This window comes from Sceloporus undulatus, chromosome 1 (genome assembly GCF_019175285.1).
Source record: "Sceloporus undulatus isolate JIND9_A2432 ecotype Alabama chromosome 1, SceUnd_v1.1, whole genome shotgun sequence".
In the NCBI taxonomy this organism is placed as follows: Eukaryota; Metazoa; Chordata; class Lepidosauria; order Squamata; family Phrynosomatidae; genus Sceloporus; species Sceloporus undulatus.
This window is the reverse complement of record NC_056522.1, coordinates 210271420-210286708: the sequence shown is the minus strand read 5'-3', so window position 1 is coordinate 210286708 and position 15289 is coordinate 210271420. Positions and strand designations below refer to the sequence as shown.

The 15289-nt window shown below is 39.7% G+C and overlaps 2 protein-coding genes across 5 annotated transcripts in view; one reads left to right on the top strand and one right to left on the bottom strand.

Annotated features, from left to right (window-relative positions):
* Positions 1–15289, bottom strand: part of LOC121921681 (bile salt export pump-like) — a 390920-nt gene that overhangs the window by 257284 nt on the left and 118347 nt on the right. The gene's annotated exons all lie outside the window — the stretch shown is intronic.
* NOSTRIN (nitric oxide synthase trafficking) overlaps positions 1–15289 on the top strand; it is a 36791-nt gene that overhangs the window by 18133 nt on the left and 3369 nt on the right. Inside the window, exons 8-14 of the mRNA XM_042450239.1 lie at positions 855–980; positions 6804–6902; positions 6989–7114; positions 10924–11032; positions 12502–12590; positions 13479–13604; positions 14518–14632. Coding sequence (XP_042306173.1) covers positions 855–980; positions 6804–6902; positions 6989–7114; positions 10924–11032; positions 12502–12590; positions 13479–13604; positions 14518–14632 — 790 coding nt within the window. The remainder of the gene's footprint in view (positions 1–854; positions 981–6803; positions 6903–6988; positions 7115–10923; positions 11033–12501; positions 12591–13478; positions 13605–14517; positions 14633–15289) is intronic.

The window sequence follows — 15289 nt, the reverse complement described above, 5'->3', positions numbered from 1 at the left end:
ACATGCCAATAATTTAAGGACTAGACAACAGGATGCAAGCCTATGAACAGCATTCGTTCTAAGGTGCTATGCTGTATTTCTGCTAGATGCCAGGTATTGTAAACTAGACCAGCTGTTGTCAGATTATGAGCTTCCCTGGGATGTGTGTGCATGACCAGGAACTGGACCACTGACCTGATCTGGCAACATTCATCTTATGTTTATCTCAGAGATGATCTACTACTTATGGGAAGGGGAGATCTTTCTACATTCTGCAGCCTACCATAATGATTTTCCTCTGCCTTACACCCTCTTCTGCATTATTGTTATGTGCAAGTTACATCAAAAACTGCACTTAGTTACAAAGATGGCAGCCTCACTTCTCTTGACCTTAGAGAGATATAAATCAGGGGTGGGCACAGTGTGGCCCCAGTGCCTCATGTATCCCTCCTGCAAGCTGTTTTTGTGGTCCTCAGTCCCTCAAAATTCCCTGTATGGCCATAAAAAAGAAGAACTGCTTCTCCTGGTAGCCTCCTGGAATAACAATTTGCCTATTAGACAGTTCACTGTCTCCTCTGCAATGTCTAACATCAAGAAGTGGCCCTTTTTCGAAATCAGAAATGGACTTAGAAGCACTTATTGATTTGCTTGCTTTCATAATCTGTGTATCCCACAGAGTCCTGGGGAGGAACTGGCCCTTAGATCCACTTGCAGTTGTCCATCTCTAGAGTAAATAAAAGGTCATTTGTATTAGTTTATCCCCATATGAGAAAAATGCTTCTAGTGAGGAAGTCAGTCCTCTCTCTATGGCTCTCTCTCTCTTTAATAAATAAGTAAGTAAGTAAGAAAACCTGGCATGATTATTTTCTTTTCAGATGCTCAGAAACCTGGAAAAATCTGCAACAAAGTTGACAAAGGATGACGAAGACTATTATAAAAAGAATTTAGCTGCCTGTGAAACTAGGTTAAAATGGGAGACCACTTTAGAAAACTGCCACCAGGCAAGTTATTCTGAGATTCTTGTTGTGCTGATAAACTTTTCGTTGATTTCTCCAGAATATAAACAAGCTACATTCTGTTCTCTCATCCATATTTTTATTTGTAATTCAGCAAGGCAAGGAATTTATGGCGGTGTGTTTCAGGATGTACTGCACCTGATGTCTAAACGTTTCAAGGCCTGAAAAATAACCCCAGAAATGGAAACACATTTTGCTTGAGGTGCAAACTTTAAAGGAGGGGTCCATAACTCAGTAGTAAAGTGTATCCTCTGCAGGTGTGACATGTAATCTGCAGCTCAAAGGGCCTAAACCTAAATTATTATCAGACTGAAGTAGTTCAGTGGAGGCTGGTGGCTCCAGTGTCAAGATGGTGGTGAATCCACTCGTAGTTCTGAACTTTCAAGATGCATCCAACGTGTGATCCATATCCACACAAAATACATTCAGGACTTGGATAGCACTGAATTCTCTAATATGCAATTTGGCATAACTGCTAATATGTATGCTACAAAATCCCCAACTAACCTATCTGTCATAGTTCACAGGAGGGGAGGGAGTCCATGACTCACAAGCCTAATCCATCTCACAAACTGTTCTACCGTTGCCTCACACCTTTCCAAACCCAGAAAATAGAAAGAATAGAAGGGATGAGCGGGAACTGTGGATATCGGTGAGGCTTTGTCCTGTTGTCTTCCACACATGGGAAAAACGAGGGAAGAATAATAATAATAATAAATAAATAAAAATTTTAATTTCTATCCCGCTTTTTGCCAGGCAACAAGCAGCGTACCAAGTTAAAATGCATCCATATATACATAATGTCCCTCCCTTAAAACAGATTAACCACAGAGTATAGATTAAACTACATATAAAATTCGACTAATCCAAATAATAATCATGTATGGGCAAGAGTTTCAATAGATGGGATGTCTATTCATGGCCAAGTATTTACGTTTACTCCGGGAAGGCGTGCTGGAAGAGAGCTTCTTAATGGGCTTTTAAAAGCTCTCTAGATTGGTAATTTGACGGATCTTGTACCGGTAGGCCATTCCATAAATTTGGGGAGCGGCTGCAGAAAATGTCCTCTGGGAGGTGTCGCCGTCAAACCTGTGTCTTTAAGGGCTTTAATAAATTCCTCCCATAGGAACCTGAGTGTACGGGGTGGATTGTATGGAAGCAGGCGATCCCTTAGATAGGGTTGGGTCAAAGGCATGTAGGGCTTTAAAGGTGATAACCAACACCTGGTAACTGTGCCCAGAAACTAGATAGGCAGCCAGTGAGTGACTTCAATATGGGTGTTTATATGGTCACTACCTTGCTGTTCCTGTGACCAAACCTGGCCCATGATTCTGTACAATTGGAGTTTCCAGACTAGGCACTAGGTACCCCCAAAAGCGCATTGCAAAAATCATGTAAAGCAAAGACACTGACCAGAGGTGTCAGTTATATTACAAGGTATGGCCATCTCCTAGTATCTGGGGTATGTTCATACGGCCCCCTGACATCCAGCTGGGGGGATGGAATGAGATGGGGGCAAACCATATCAAACTGGTTCCCTATCCCTGGTGCAACAAGGTGCCTATATAGGGGCGTTTTTATAATCTACCTGTTCTGTGGATGGCAGGGCAGATCAATCCAACTGATTCTATAGTGGCTTTTTATAATCTACCTATGCTTCCCATTTCACGACAGCAGCTCTGGCTGAGTTTTTTTTCACAAGAGCTTTTTTTTTTAATTACAGAAGGCCTTTCCCTATGCCAATAGTGATTATGGTATACTTGCACAATGAAGAGTTATGATGTTCCAAAGATTTCTTTACATTTAATCACCCATCTTGTCCAAAACCTTTGCTTGGACCTCTGCTTTTGGACACACATTCTGGCATTTGAAGTGAAGCCTGTATCTACTCCAAGAGAAACTAGTCAAGTTAAAAGGAATTGGCCAGCATCCAAAAAAGAAAGGTTAAAAATGAAACATTGGCCATTTGCAGTGAAAATGACTAAAGCAACCGAGTCTTCTTTGTACACAGTTCTCCCTGACACTCACTTTATTTCATTTGTATTTCTTTCTCAGGATCCCACACTGTTAAAATCAGATCTCTCCATTAGATCAAGCAATGGGCAACATCTCAGATTACTCTTGTCATAGCTTACATTAGAGTTTGATCTCTAAAGAAATAAAATATAGAAGTTTGTTACAAGTGCTTAAAAAAACCCTCACCAGCATCAACCAATGGGCCATAAATTTTCCACTCAATCATTTTTCTTGGAGCAGAAGTTTAATTAAATGCTGTTAAGCATCACCACCTCCACTGAGAGCTGCTGTATTTTTAATTACATGCATAGATCTGCTCCAGTCCTTTTAGCATTATTCAGCTAAAATGAGCACACCTACGTAAAAGGCCATGATCCAGCCAAAGGAGATGCACTTTTAAGCCCCATTGGTTTTTACAAGGGAAACTCAGTCATATGCTTAACAAGGCTGCCAATGGCTGTTTGAATCCACCATTTCCACTTATGGAGATGCCTCAGGAAGTTACTATCTTACAGATTATAGCAGGGGATTACCTTTGTAGCCTTCAGGGCTTCACAATGGAGGATAGAAGCTCCTGCTAGGTGACATTTTGTGAACAGTGTTTAGATAAACACTGTTTGGGCCAATTGGACACACATACAGACACACTGGCCAAATTCCAATATGTTATATGAACAAACCTCACGGAAGCCCAATAGGAAAATAAATCTCCCCTCATTATGTGTGTATACTTGGATGGAGAGACAGCCAACAAATACCAAGTGCTGTAGGCTATACTTCAGATGACGTAAAAACAGTTACGGCATCATGCAAAGCATATTCAAGTTGGTTATTTGACGTCACTCGTGCATGCAACCAAGATAGGTGCAGTAGGGAGAAAGAAGATAAGAGTAACATTAACTCTGTGTATGTGCCTTCAAGTTGCCTGTTAATGTATAGCGACCTCATGAATTTCTTAGGGTTTTCTCAGGCAAGGAAAATTCAGAGGTGTTTTTCCTCTGAAATATAGCCTACAGCACCTGATATTCCTTGGCAGTCTCCCATCTAAGTACCAACTAGGACTGGCCCTGATTTTCCCAAAATCTTACAGAATCCCGTGCCTTTAGGACATTTAAGGTATTTATTATGCAGTTCCCTAATGCACAAAGTCTATGGCACAAGGAAGAAAGGATGTTCCTCCTCAGTCTTAATTTATTTCATTTTCCTATATACAGACAGATACATATCCACTAGTCCACATTGTTCGAAGTGCTGAGACCTGAGATCACTGCCCTTGAGTTTCTGGCTTCCAGGCATTGTAAATTTCTCTGAATTGTTCTGGAGGTGAGACTTCCCAAGCCAGCAGACAGCCATGACAAAAGCTCTTTCTGATCTGATCTAATGATACCATCTCTCTATTCCCCCCACCCCCACCCAAGATTTGGATACCCTAAAATGCAGTGTTAATATAAACCTAGAGGGATGTGTTTGGATAAAAAGAAAACTTAGTTTTTATAGAAAATTATATATAATCCATCATTGTGATCCCCATATCATGGGAGGCAGGACTGTGCAGTCCCAGCAAAGTAATCCAGTGCTGTTATACTTATTTTGTTGCAGGGAGTTATGACAGCCCTATAGGGTGACATGGCTGGTGTGCTCTTCCATTGTAAAGTTCATGGATATCCTCAAAATTTTAATGCTAAAATAGGTCAGTCGGCTTAAAGCTGCTGCTAGATTCCCCTACCCCCCTTTTTATGATGATCTAAAACAGTGCCTAATAACAATGTGAAAACCAAACGAACTATCCAGGATCCTCTAGAACCTGATTCCTGATCTAACATAGTAATTTCTCCTCACTCTGCCAAAAAATAATCTCTCTGGACCCCACCTCTTTCACAGTACAGACTGTTAACCAATATTTCCAAGATGAAGAAAATAAATCTAAAGGAGGGAGACCCAATTCCTGAGTAGTTTTGTAAAATTGTCAATCTTATAAGATCAAAGAATCCAGAAAGTACCTGATATATTAATTACTGTACTGTATTTCTTCATTAATGTCTCAAACCCTTAGGTGTTTGTTCTTTTTAAACTATCCCTCACTCCACAGGAATTTTATTGACATTTGTGATGCCTCTTGGCTTTTGCATTTTGTGCTGTCAAATTTCAGATTCTGAGGATTATTTTCTTCTGTTTGCCTGCTTCTAGATGTCATTGAATGGGACACTAAGGATTAATGGGTGAAAAATGTGTTGCTCAGTTGTACTGGGATGCATGCAAATGCTGCTCACCCATCAATATCCAGCTATACACACACAGACAAAAGCAGAAAACTTCCTGTGGATACTTCTATGTGAATCTCGTCAATATTTCTTAACATGCATGTTTGACTAACTGGCTTTTGTGAAGGTCAATCCATAAACCTAGGCAAACATTGGTAGCCCCATCTTGTATTAGGAGAGCAATCCTTCCTCCAAAACCTCTGCAGTCTCTCTCTCTACCAGTGAACTCATTATGAGCTTTTGGGGAGTTGAAGGAACGCCATTTTCCAGGTAAAAGGCCTGTTTCTTTTAAGGCTTTGTAGGAAGGGCTGGAAGCTGGGAAGAAAAGGTCTCTGTGGAGCTTCAGATCTTGACAAAGTACATTGTTCATGTAGAACGTCCCCACATTCTCCATTATATGTTACTGGCTAAGATTTGTTCTAGCAGAAATAGAACGAATGGGTGTAAATTTAAGATAGATTTTAGCTAAATTTTAGAACCTTCCAAACAGTCAAAGCTATTTGGCAGAACTCAAAGATATAGCTGTGTTAGTCTGTAGAATTAGTATATAGAGAGGTCTTGTACCACCTTTGAGACAAACTGAAAAAAAGAAATTGGCAGCATGAGCTTTTGTAGACTTCAGTCTACTTCCTCAGATGCATTTGGCAGTGGGATAGATCACTTTATGAGCTGATGAATTCTCCCTTTGACAAAGGAAACAGCAGAAGCTGCACATTCATCTATCAGGGATGCATGCAGTAGCTCCATCCTGCATTGTAGAGTCTGCAATGAATGAAGGTTAGACTAAACTAGAGATGAACTGACTTCAAACTGGCAGGATTTGCTTTGCTTTTTACTAGAAACCTGACCCTTCAAATGCAGCCTGGTGCAAAAGACCACCCTTAGCTAAAGAACTCTTGAGCTCAGGAATTTGCTTTGAGTATTGAAAATGAGCAGAACACAGTCCTCCCACACAAAAATCCACTCAAGCTGACTTCTTTTCAGACTATAAGAGTCAAAGGGAAAGTCATTTTGATGGGCAGGTTGTTAAGCAAGTGGGTTATCAGAAATCTTTGCTCATAAGAAATCACTGCAAATCTCCTAGTGATTTAACCAGCAGATTTACTTGACCACCAAGGTCTAAATGACCTCTAAGAGCCTCTCTCTGATCCTTTGATCCCCTCCTGAAAAACAGGATCCTTTTATCCTTGTATGCCTCAACAGGATGGTGGCTTTTTTATTGTCATCCCAAAGCAGTGGAATGAGCTTACCAAGGAGATAGTCGGTGCACATACATTTTAATGTTCACTTTTAAAAGATCGGATCCCATGCAACTGTTTGAATTTCAGCAGCAAGGCAGTAAGGTTCAAAGAACTGTTCTGTGATAAAAAAATAAGATTTAAGTTGGAGTGAGTTTGGGGGGGGGGGTGTTGTATTTTAAGTATCTCAGAAATATAATAACCGGAAATGTATGTGCCTGCAACAGACAAATGGCCTGAATGTTACAGATTGGCTTTTCTATGTATGCTAATTCCTTTTCTCTTTTAAACAGAGTGTTCTAGACCTTGAAAAAGAGAGACTATATCTTCTGTACAGTATGTTAAATCGTTACAGCCGACAGCTTTCCAGTTTTGGAGAAAACTTAATTGCTGTATGTAAATCTAGGATCTTTCACATTTCCAGTTAAACACAATGAGAATATATTTCCCCATTTAAGCATGCTTATTGCTATTCTAGTGCCACACAAAGATTCATAATGCTGTCTGTGAGGCTGATGCTGACAAGGATGTGCAGACGTTAGTGAAAGAAATGTCCATCCCCACTGAAGACACCAAACTGGAGTTCTTGTTAACTGACTATTATGTAAGTGCTCTCTAAACTTCCCACAGTCTTGAGTGCAAGGGGAAGGGCTTGATATTGCAGGAATCCCTGGAGGCAGAATATGTCTCAGTACACTCTGTAGGACCCTGTTCTAGTAACTCAGTAGAAGACCAGTGTTCTTAATAGTGGCCAGGAGCAGTTTTTTACTTGGGCTTTCAGCAGGGAATAACAATCATTCACACATGTGACAGAATGCGGAAAGTAGATTGGTAAAGTTATTCTTCTGACTACATGTCCCAGAATTTTACAGCCACAATAACTATTATTAATTGCAGTGCAGGGAATATACAGTAGACCCATGGTATCCACTGGGGTTTGGTTCAAGGACCTCTCCTGGATACCAACATCCATGGATGCTGAAATCCCATTAAATACAGTGGCACAGTAAAATCGTGTCTTATACATAACATGGCAAAATCAAGGTTTGCTTTTCTGAATTTATATTTTTGGGGAATATTTTCAAGCCTTGGATACTTGAATCCATGGGGAACGGATCTGTGGATATAAGGGCCAACTGTATTTAGTTCCCATGTGTGTAGTACTGTCCATTACTAGTTATTTTTGGACTGTTCTAGTTTTTATGGCATGGAGGATTTTGAGACACATAGGCAAAAATAAAATAAAATAAAAGGGAAGTTTTGCCATCTCTGCTTATAGAGACTAAATATATTTTCTCCTCTGGTTATCATCAATCACTGAGGACCAACTTTTCTCCTATCTGTATACTTCAGCCCCCTTTTTGTTTCTTTGGTCATAATTTATATAGAATGTGAGCCCTTATACACTGAAGGTTTTTTTTGGATTCACAAATGTTTACTGTGTGTGCTTGTCCAGTCAAATGTAAAATTTGCAAGACGCTGCCCAGGAGAGTTAACAGCTGGATTGGTAATATAATATATAAATTGCTTGATACACTCTGTAATTGCATTTAACCATGAAGAAACACACAGACATTTACCGTATATGCACAGAGCTTCATCCATGGCTCACATTCAGTACAAATCAGGCCAGAGACCTATGTGATAGATACATGCTATGGGATTACCAAAATGAGAGCATTGCTAATATTTTAAATACTAAAGCATGCTTTGTTTTGTTCCTTTTTGCAATAAAAACCTGTTGCAACCAAGTTTAGATAGATAATAAAAACCACAAGGTCAAGATTAGTCCCCAAATGAAGAACATTTTAATCAATTAGTCGCCCCTCCTAACCTTTGCTGTTTGCAATGGTATGTGTGCCCAGCATGCATGCCCTTGCCACACACACAGGGGTGTGCTCCATTCAAGCCTATGGGGCTTGAATCAGTGCGAGCCTCTATTTTCACAGGGGTGTCCGGAATGGATCCCCTGTGAAAACGGAGGGCCAACTGTACTGAGCCATACACTACAACTTTAAATGGGTTCGCATTTATTTCAATATCCCTGTTGTATTTCCTTTACAAAGGGTTGGCCACTAAACAATGTATGCTGTCAAGTGCTCTAACCATACAGGAAACAAAGAAATAGTCAATGAGGACATAAGTTACAGTAGAATATGTTTTTGTGACTATGTTTTCTCCTGTGCCTCCCTACACACCGTGATCCAATGTCATGTCTAAAAAGGACTTACCACACAAGAAAAGCAAAGCAAAACCAATTGGGAAGATTAGCAACTTTCTTTGTGCCACTCTACATGCTGTTACAGCACTTCTGTTCTCTTCCCAAGGGGAGATGGTCATTTTTCTGCTGAACAGGAAAAATCAGTCTGACAAAAGGTATGCTTTTATGACCATCTCCCTTCAGGAAGACGGTATGTGGAGCAGCACGGAAAAAGCTGCTATTCTCTCCATCCGTTTCTTTTTTTGCATTGTATTGAAAAGATGAAATACAACAGTAACAGAGAACCATTTATTCAGCACTATAAGTTTTCATTCTACTTAATCACGACTTTTTATTGGTACCACAGTGATATGTGTTGCATTGCCCTCCCACAACAGAAGTGCAGAGTCCAGATAACAGATTTAGTTTGGCTTATCCATTATATCTATTTTCACTTACAAACACAATTGGAAAAATAATTTAAATTTATAGGCATTGATTTTGTCTGGAGTGGGAAAGATAATTCTATAGTAGGGATGGCAACCTCCAGCCTAGCAGAAAAAACTTCTGCCTTTCCAGCTCTCCCTCAGTCTCCACCCAATCTCCACAGGAACCAATCTTATCTCCAATCAAAAATAAGAGCAGGATTTTGTTGCTTCCTTCTGTGAGAAAAAAAATCCTCTCTAGTCATGGGGCAGGGAAAACTTCTTCTAGTCCCAGCTCAACAATATGGTTCAGTGGGGAATACTGGGAAGGCGTACCTGCATGATCTATATGAATGAAAGGTGAAACAATGAAAGAATGGATAAACCACATTTACTTTGGCCTTAGGTCATGCCTGTGGCTGATGTGATGTCCCCAGAAGGCTTCCAGTGCCGTTATGAGGGACCCTTTCTCACTACACAATTACAGTGCTATAATTTAACTGCCTTATCACTATCCTATCGAATCCTGGAATTTGAAGTTGTTTTTTTAATGGGGGGGCACTTAGACCTCTCAGCCAGAGGACACATCTGGTACCGCAACCAAACTACAAACTTCAGGATTCCATAAGATGCAGCCAAGGCAATTTAAGTGGTATTGTAATGCTATAATCGCCTAGTGTTAAAGAGGCACTCATAATTCGTCTCCAACTTTGTTGTATAGTGGTGGAAAAATGACTTAACATGTATCAAGCATAGAAGCCAGTTCAGTACAATTCAGTACTCTTGTTTGGATAAAAGAATGGATACTTTTAAAGGATAAAAGATGATTAGATATAGAAGGGCATGATTTGACATTTGGTTGGCACTTTTCTTTAATAGTATGACATAGTTAAGATAAACAAAGATTCTAATGAAGGAATCAGCAAGGTTTAGTGGCAAACAGACTTTTCATCATTGCCATTTGTCAGATGTATTGGACATCAGTTTGGGATGGGTGGTCTAAGTCATATTAGTTTGTCCTCTTAATGCCAACCCAGAAACAGAAGGGGTTTGGGCAGGAAAACTGATGCCTGTAGCAGTGGATGTGCTGCCAGTGTCTTTATAAGAGATAAGATGGAGCTTTGTCTGCCACTTTGCCTACAGCTTTCAAGAATGTGGCTTACATAGGAGTCAGATTAATGACCAGGATTTTACTGGACAGCCAGCATGGTATAGTGGTTTGAGCATTGGACTACATCTCTGGAGAGGATTCAAATCTCTGCTTGGCCATGGAAGCCCAGTGAGCAACCCTGAACAAGTCACACACTCTAAGCCTCAGAAAACCTCATATAGATTCATTTTAAGGTCACCATAAATCAGAAATGAATTGAAGGCACACAGGAAAAGGTCAGCTGGGTGCTTGTTGTATTAAAGAGTCCCTTCCTACCATCAATCCTGTCCACACTAATTGAAAGGGTGGTTTCATTTCTTTAATCTGTAGAAAGTTAGGACTGGTGTTTTACATGCATTGCTGAGGAACCTACTACATGTCAGTATTTTTGTATTCCAGAGCAATAGCTGAAATAGTTTGTAATGCATGAAGACACCACAGACTAGAAACACACTGTCATCATTCCTGTCACTTTGTGACAGGGTGCCAGTGATGTCAACACCTCAAGTACACTGGCTGAGAGCATTACCAAATACATACTTCATTCCACATACACACTTTGAATAAAGGTCTATTTTTGAACCATCTCATTCTTTCCCTTCCAAATTGAATTTCTAAATGTTTCCTTCCTACAAAAGGAAGAAGATGCTACAAGCCTTATTGAAAAAGAGAGGCGACAAGCTTCCATCAAAGCTAAAGTACTACGCCTGCAGAAGGACTTGGAAAAGGCCATACAAGACAAAACAGGTTATCATACAATTTTATATTTCTCCAGTAAATCTTTGCATTCTCACAAGTCCACCAAAAGTGGTTAAAAAAACACTTTTGTGTGTATTATTATTCCTTTATACAGCTTCATCTTATTAGTGAATGGCAGGGGTTATCGAGACTTTCTATCCTTTTGGAACCACTGGAGAGTCCTGAAAATCTCTAGAGCCCACCAATCACAAAATGGTGATAGGTGAGTCAGGATTGCTGCTTTCATAGTCTGGGCAGACAATGCCAGGGATGTTATAGACTCCTCAGACAGTTCCCTTTTCTGTAGGGCCCCTGGCATTAGGAAGCACAATGAGCAAGCAATGAAGTCAATAGACTCATGACTCAGTGGAATCCTATATAGGTCTACCCGGAAGCAAGCCCCATTGAGTTTAACTGACGTATTCCCAAGTAAGTGTATTATAGACTAACTCTGTCTAGAACAATGCTGTCCTATTTATCTCCATGCTGTGGAGTGGGGTGGAATGCAGAGTGAGGAAATCTACATGAACAGCAGGATTGCATGACAACACCCAGTCTGCTCAGGCTCTATGAAGCATTTATGGAAACAAGTTGTGAAAGTATTAGCCAGTCTGGATGTACCATTATTTTAATGCAAGAGAACAGAATCCTAGAATAATTTCAGAAACATTTCTTGCCAAACATGCTGTTGCCTTTCTCTCACCGCTCAAAGCTCTGTGCTCTTTTTTCCACTGTTGAAAACCTCAGGGAGTAGTTCAAAGAAGAGAACTAATGGAGGTGCAGAATAAAAGGTTCTTTTGAACTGTTGGTTGTTTTTAACCTTCTCTTGCATCCAGGAAAGCTCAGGAATCTATAATAATCCAGGCCCAGTATACATTTAGGAAAAGTCTAGCCTCTTCTTGCTTAACCTCTCAAATGTGAATAAAGGCTAACTTTTAAAAACAAGCCTTTACTTTAGATTAATTTAGTTCTCTAAAATAACACATTGTATTGAACATTGTTCATACAATTGTATTTTTACTGTTATTGCTATCCATTTTTATCGTGATGTTGTCAGCTTTGTTTCAGTTAAGCTCGACTCAGGCTTGCATCCTTCCGAGGTCACTAAAATGAGTACCCAGACTGTTGGGGGCAAATTAGCTTACTTGCAAATTAGCTTACTTGCTGTTCACCGCTATGATCTTTGGAATAGCAGTATATAAATAAAAAAACAAAACAAAACAAAAAAACCACCCAAAAACAGTATGAGTGTATATGGTTTCGTGGGGTCTAGAGTCAAAAGCAGCTACTTTTTAACACACACATATATAAACAGCTTGACAATATTCTAAAAATAGTATACCACATTATTTCCAAAGATATTTATCTGTGCATGAAGAATTAATAAACATTCTGCATGGCAAAACTGTCCTATAAGATCTTTTACAATAATTTAAGTGTGTTTAATCAATGGTTATATATGAATATCTTTTTTAAAGGTCTGGAACGGATGCTTAAAGCTTACACGGAGACCCCACAGTTCTCAGATGCAAAGAATCAGAACAATATCACTGAACAGCTTTATGAGGTACAGTTTGGAATAACTTAACAAGTTGGCTGTCAGTTTCATTTGAACTTTGCTTTTAGGACAAAATCCAATAAGAGGGATAACATTTTAAACTGGAGCCTGGCTGGGTACCTCAATCCTATCTTCCAGAGAAGGAGTGGGGAAAGTGCAGCCTACAGGGAGCCCAGATACACCTCAGTAGTTTTGGAGGCACCCAGGGCCATCCAGCACATCCAAATATTTTTAAAAGGGGGTCAGAAGGAAAGTGCAACCATGGTTTGAGGAGCTGTGAGCCGTTTCTAGTAATTTTCTGCTTTAAAAAGTCCTAAAATGGCCTTGCAGACCACAAGTGTAGCAGAATTACTCACCATCAGGTGAGCCACAGAAGGATGTGCAGCCTGCCAAAGTCTCTTGTGGGGTAATAGGGTCCCCAACCTTTATTATCCACTCATGCCGAGATACAGGCTGGGGTTGTGTGGAAACCCTAGCTTACTGGAGACTGGTTATTGTTGCCCCACTGCTCATTTGCAATGCGACCAGATAAAGAAATCATGAACCTTCTGTCCCTGGTCTGTTTAAGCTGACAGCTGAACCCTATAGGAACTGGTGATCTGCTTGTCATTCCCCCAAACAAATGGGATCATTAATTCCTGATTTATTTTAGGCTTATTCCACTGGCTTGTTGGAAGAGAGATAGGCTAGTGGTGGCTCTTGCTGGGTTCAGATGGCATGCTCAACTGGCTCCACATGGGAGATACCTCATGTGTTTATTGGCTGGTGTGGAGTTGCACAACAAAGCACACTGCATAGCCTGAATTTAAATGTGGCCATCAAGCTGAAATCAATGTGCAGGTGCAGGAAATACCACTCTTCTAATACAGTAACTTATTGATGTTTGTATTATTCAAGACAACACTGAAAGCTACCCTTCTGCAAGCAAATCACTTCAAGTTGGCCAGTGTGTTAGCAGAAATTGAACAGAAGCCTAAACCAACACAACCCTGGAATAACTGCATTTCAAAATGGAAAGAAAAGGTAATATTTAAGAATTATAGTCTATCATCAAAACACAACCGAGTATTTCAAAAAGAGAGATGCCTTGAGAGCTCAGCTCTATAGTCCACTAAAGTTTCTGCATAGCTTGATCTTTTCACCATCCACATGTCTAATGGAAACAAGAAGTCCTTGCTACTAATAGGCAGCATTTAGAGAAGTGCTTCAGTTATTCAATTATTCCATGGCTTCAACTTTTAAAGAACCTGATCATTGTGAACTTTAGTTGTCACTGAAGTTTAGAAAAAGCTTTAGGGAAGATTTTGAATAACTGGACTCAGTACTGTATTGCATATTAATCATGAACTTCTTTGCGTTTTTAAGGGTTATTCTTCAGCTTTAAAATTTTGTAAGCTCTGTGCCACTGAGCTGAACACATAAGACAAACAATGAGAAATGCTCAGGAGTGATCAGGGATATGCCTCGTTTTACATAAGGTAGCCCATGGCAAAACAAAATGCTATTAGTGTTGCTTCATATGTTAGAAGAAATGTAAGTTCACTATACAGTAAGCATTTCAATGTATGGAGCCAGAGAAGTGTCTTAAATGTCAAAGCCATGTATAGGATTCTCAGCCAACTATAGCTTCTTGACATGTTTGCAGCAAAAGTTTCTCCATTCTCTGCAACATTTCACTGCAGTTGTAACCATACACTGGAAAAATATTTAACAGCGCCTACTAAAAAGGAACTCTGAGCAGCTTCCCCTTTTAGAAATTTGTTAATAGTTACAGATACCAGCAGGTATCATTTAATGCTAAATTAATCCCGATCTGAGACAGCAGTTATGAATAATGTTATACTTTCCAGTGATAAAATATTTTGGTGAGATTTTAGCATTTCAGTAACACTGTGATAAATAATAAAGCCTTTTTTCTTTTTCCTAAAAATGATAGGACTGTGTGCATAGTTCTATAGTATTCACTTGCCCTATGAAAGGGAATCGCTTTAAACGCACTGTGAGCACAAGGAGTGCAGGTGAAGGACGAGCTCACTCAAGTGGCCTTCCAGGTAAAAGCATCATTCATTCATTCTACCAGCATATATGGTCTTTGTTTTCTTCTCTCATAATCACCTAGGTAGCAAAATCATTACTGTTCTGCTAATACAAGCAAGCTAGATACGGAGTGGAAATAATCAGGTTATTAAAGGGTCATAGAGTTTAGGATGAATGCATCTATAGAAGGGGCAGCTGGGCCTATTGCTGAACACAGTCTCTCCCCCTCTCTCCCCACTTCCATCTTCCTTTCATTCCAAATTTAAATGCACTCAACCTCCATGATTAACACCACTACCTCTGAGCATTCAAAAAAAGATTGTGCCAAAATAGCACTACTTGTTCTTTTGCGGGGGAGGGCAATTTCCAGATATGCAGATGACACTATTATTATTATTATTATTATTATTAACCTTTATTTATAAAGCGCTGTAAGTTTACACAGCGCTGTACATCAATTTTTTAGTCACTATACTACTAGTAGAAAATATCAGAGACTTGGAAAAACTATTAAGGAAAGTTAAAGAAGAAAGTGCAAAGGGAAGTGTGTTGCTGAACATAAAGAAAACAAAAATAATGACCAGAGAGGAACTACATAAATTCGACCAAGATAATGAGGAAATCGAAATAGTCAAAGATTTCCAGTACCATGTTGACCAGAACAGAAAGTG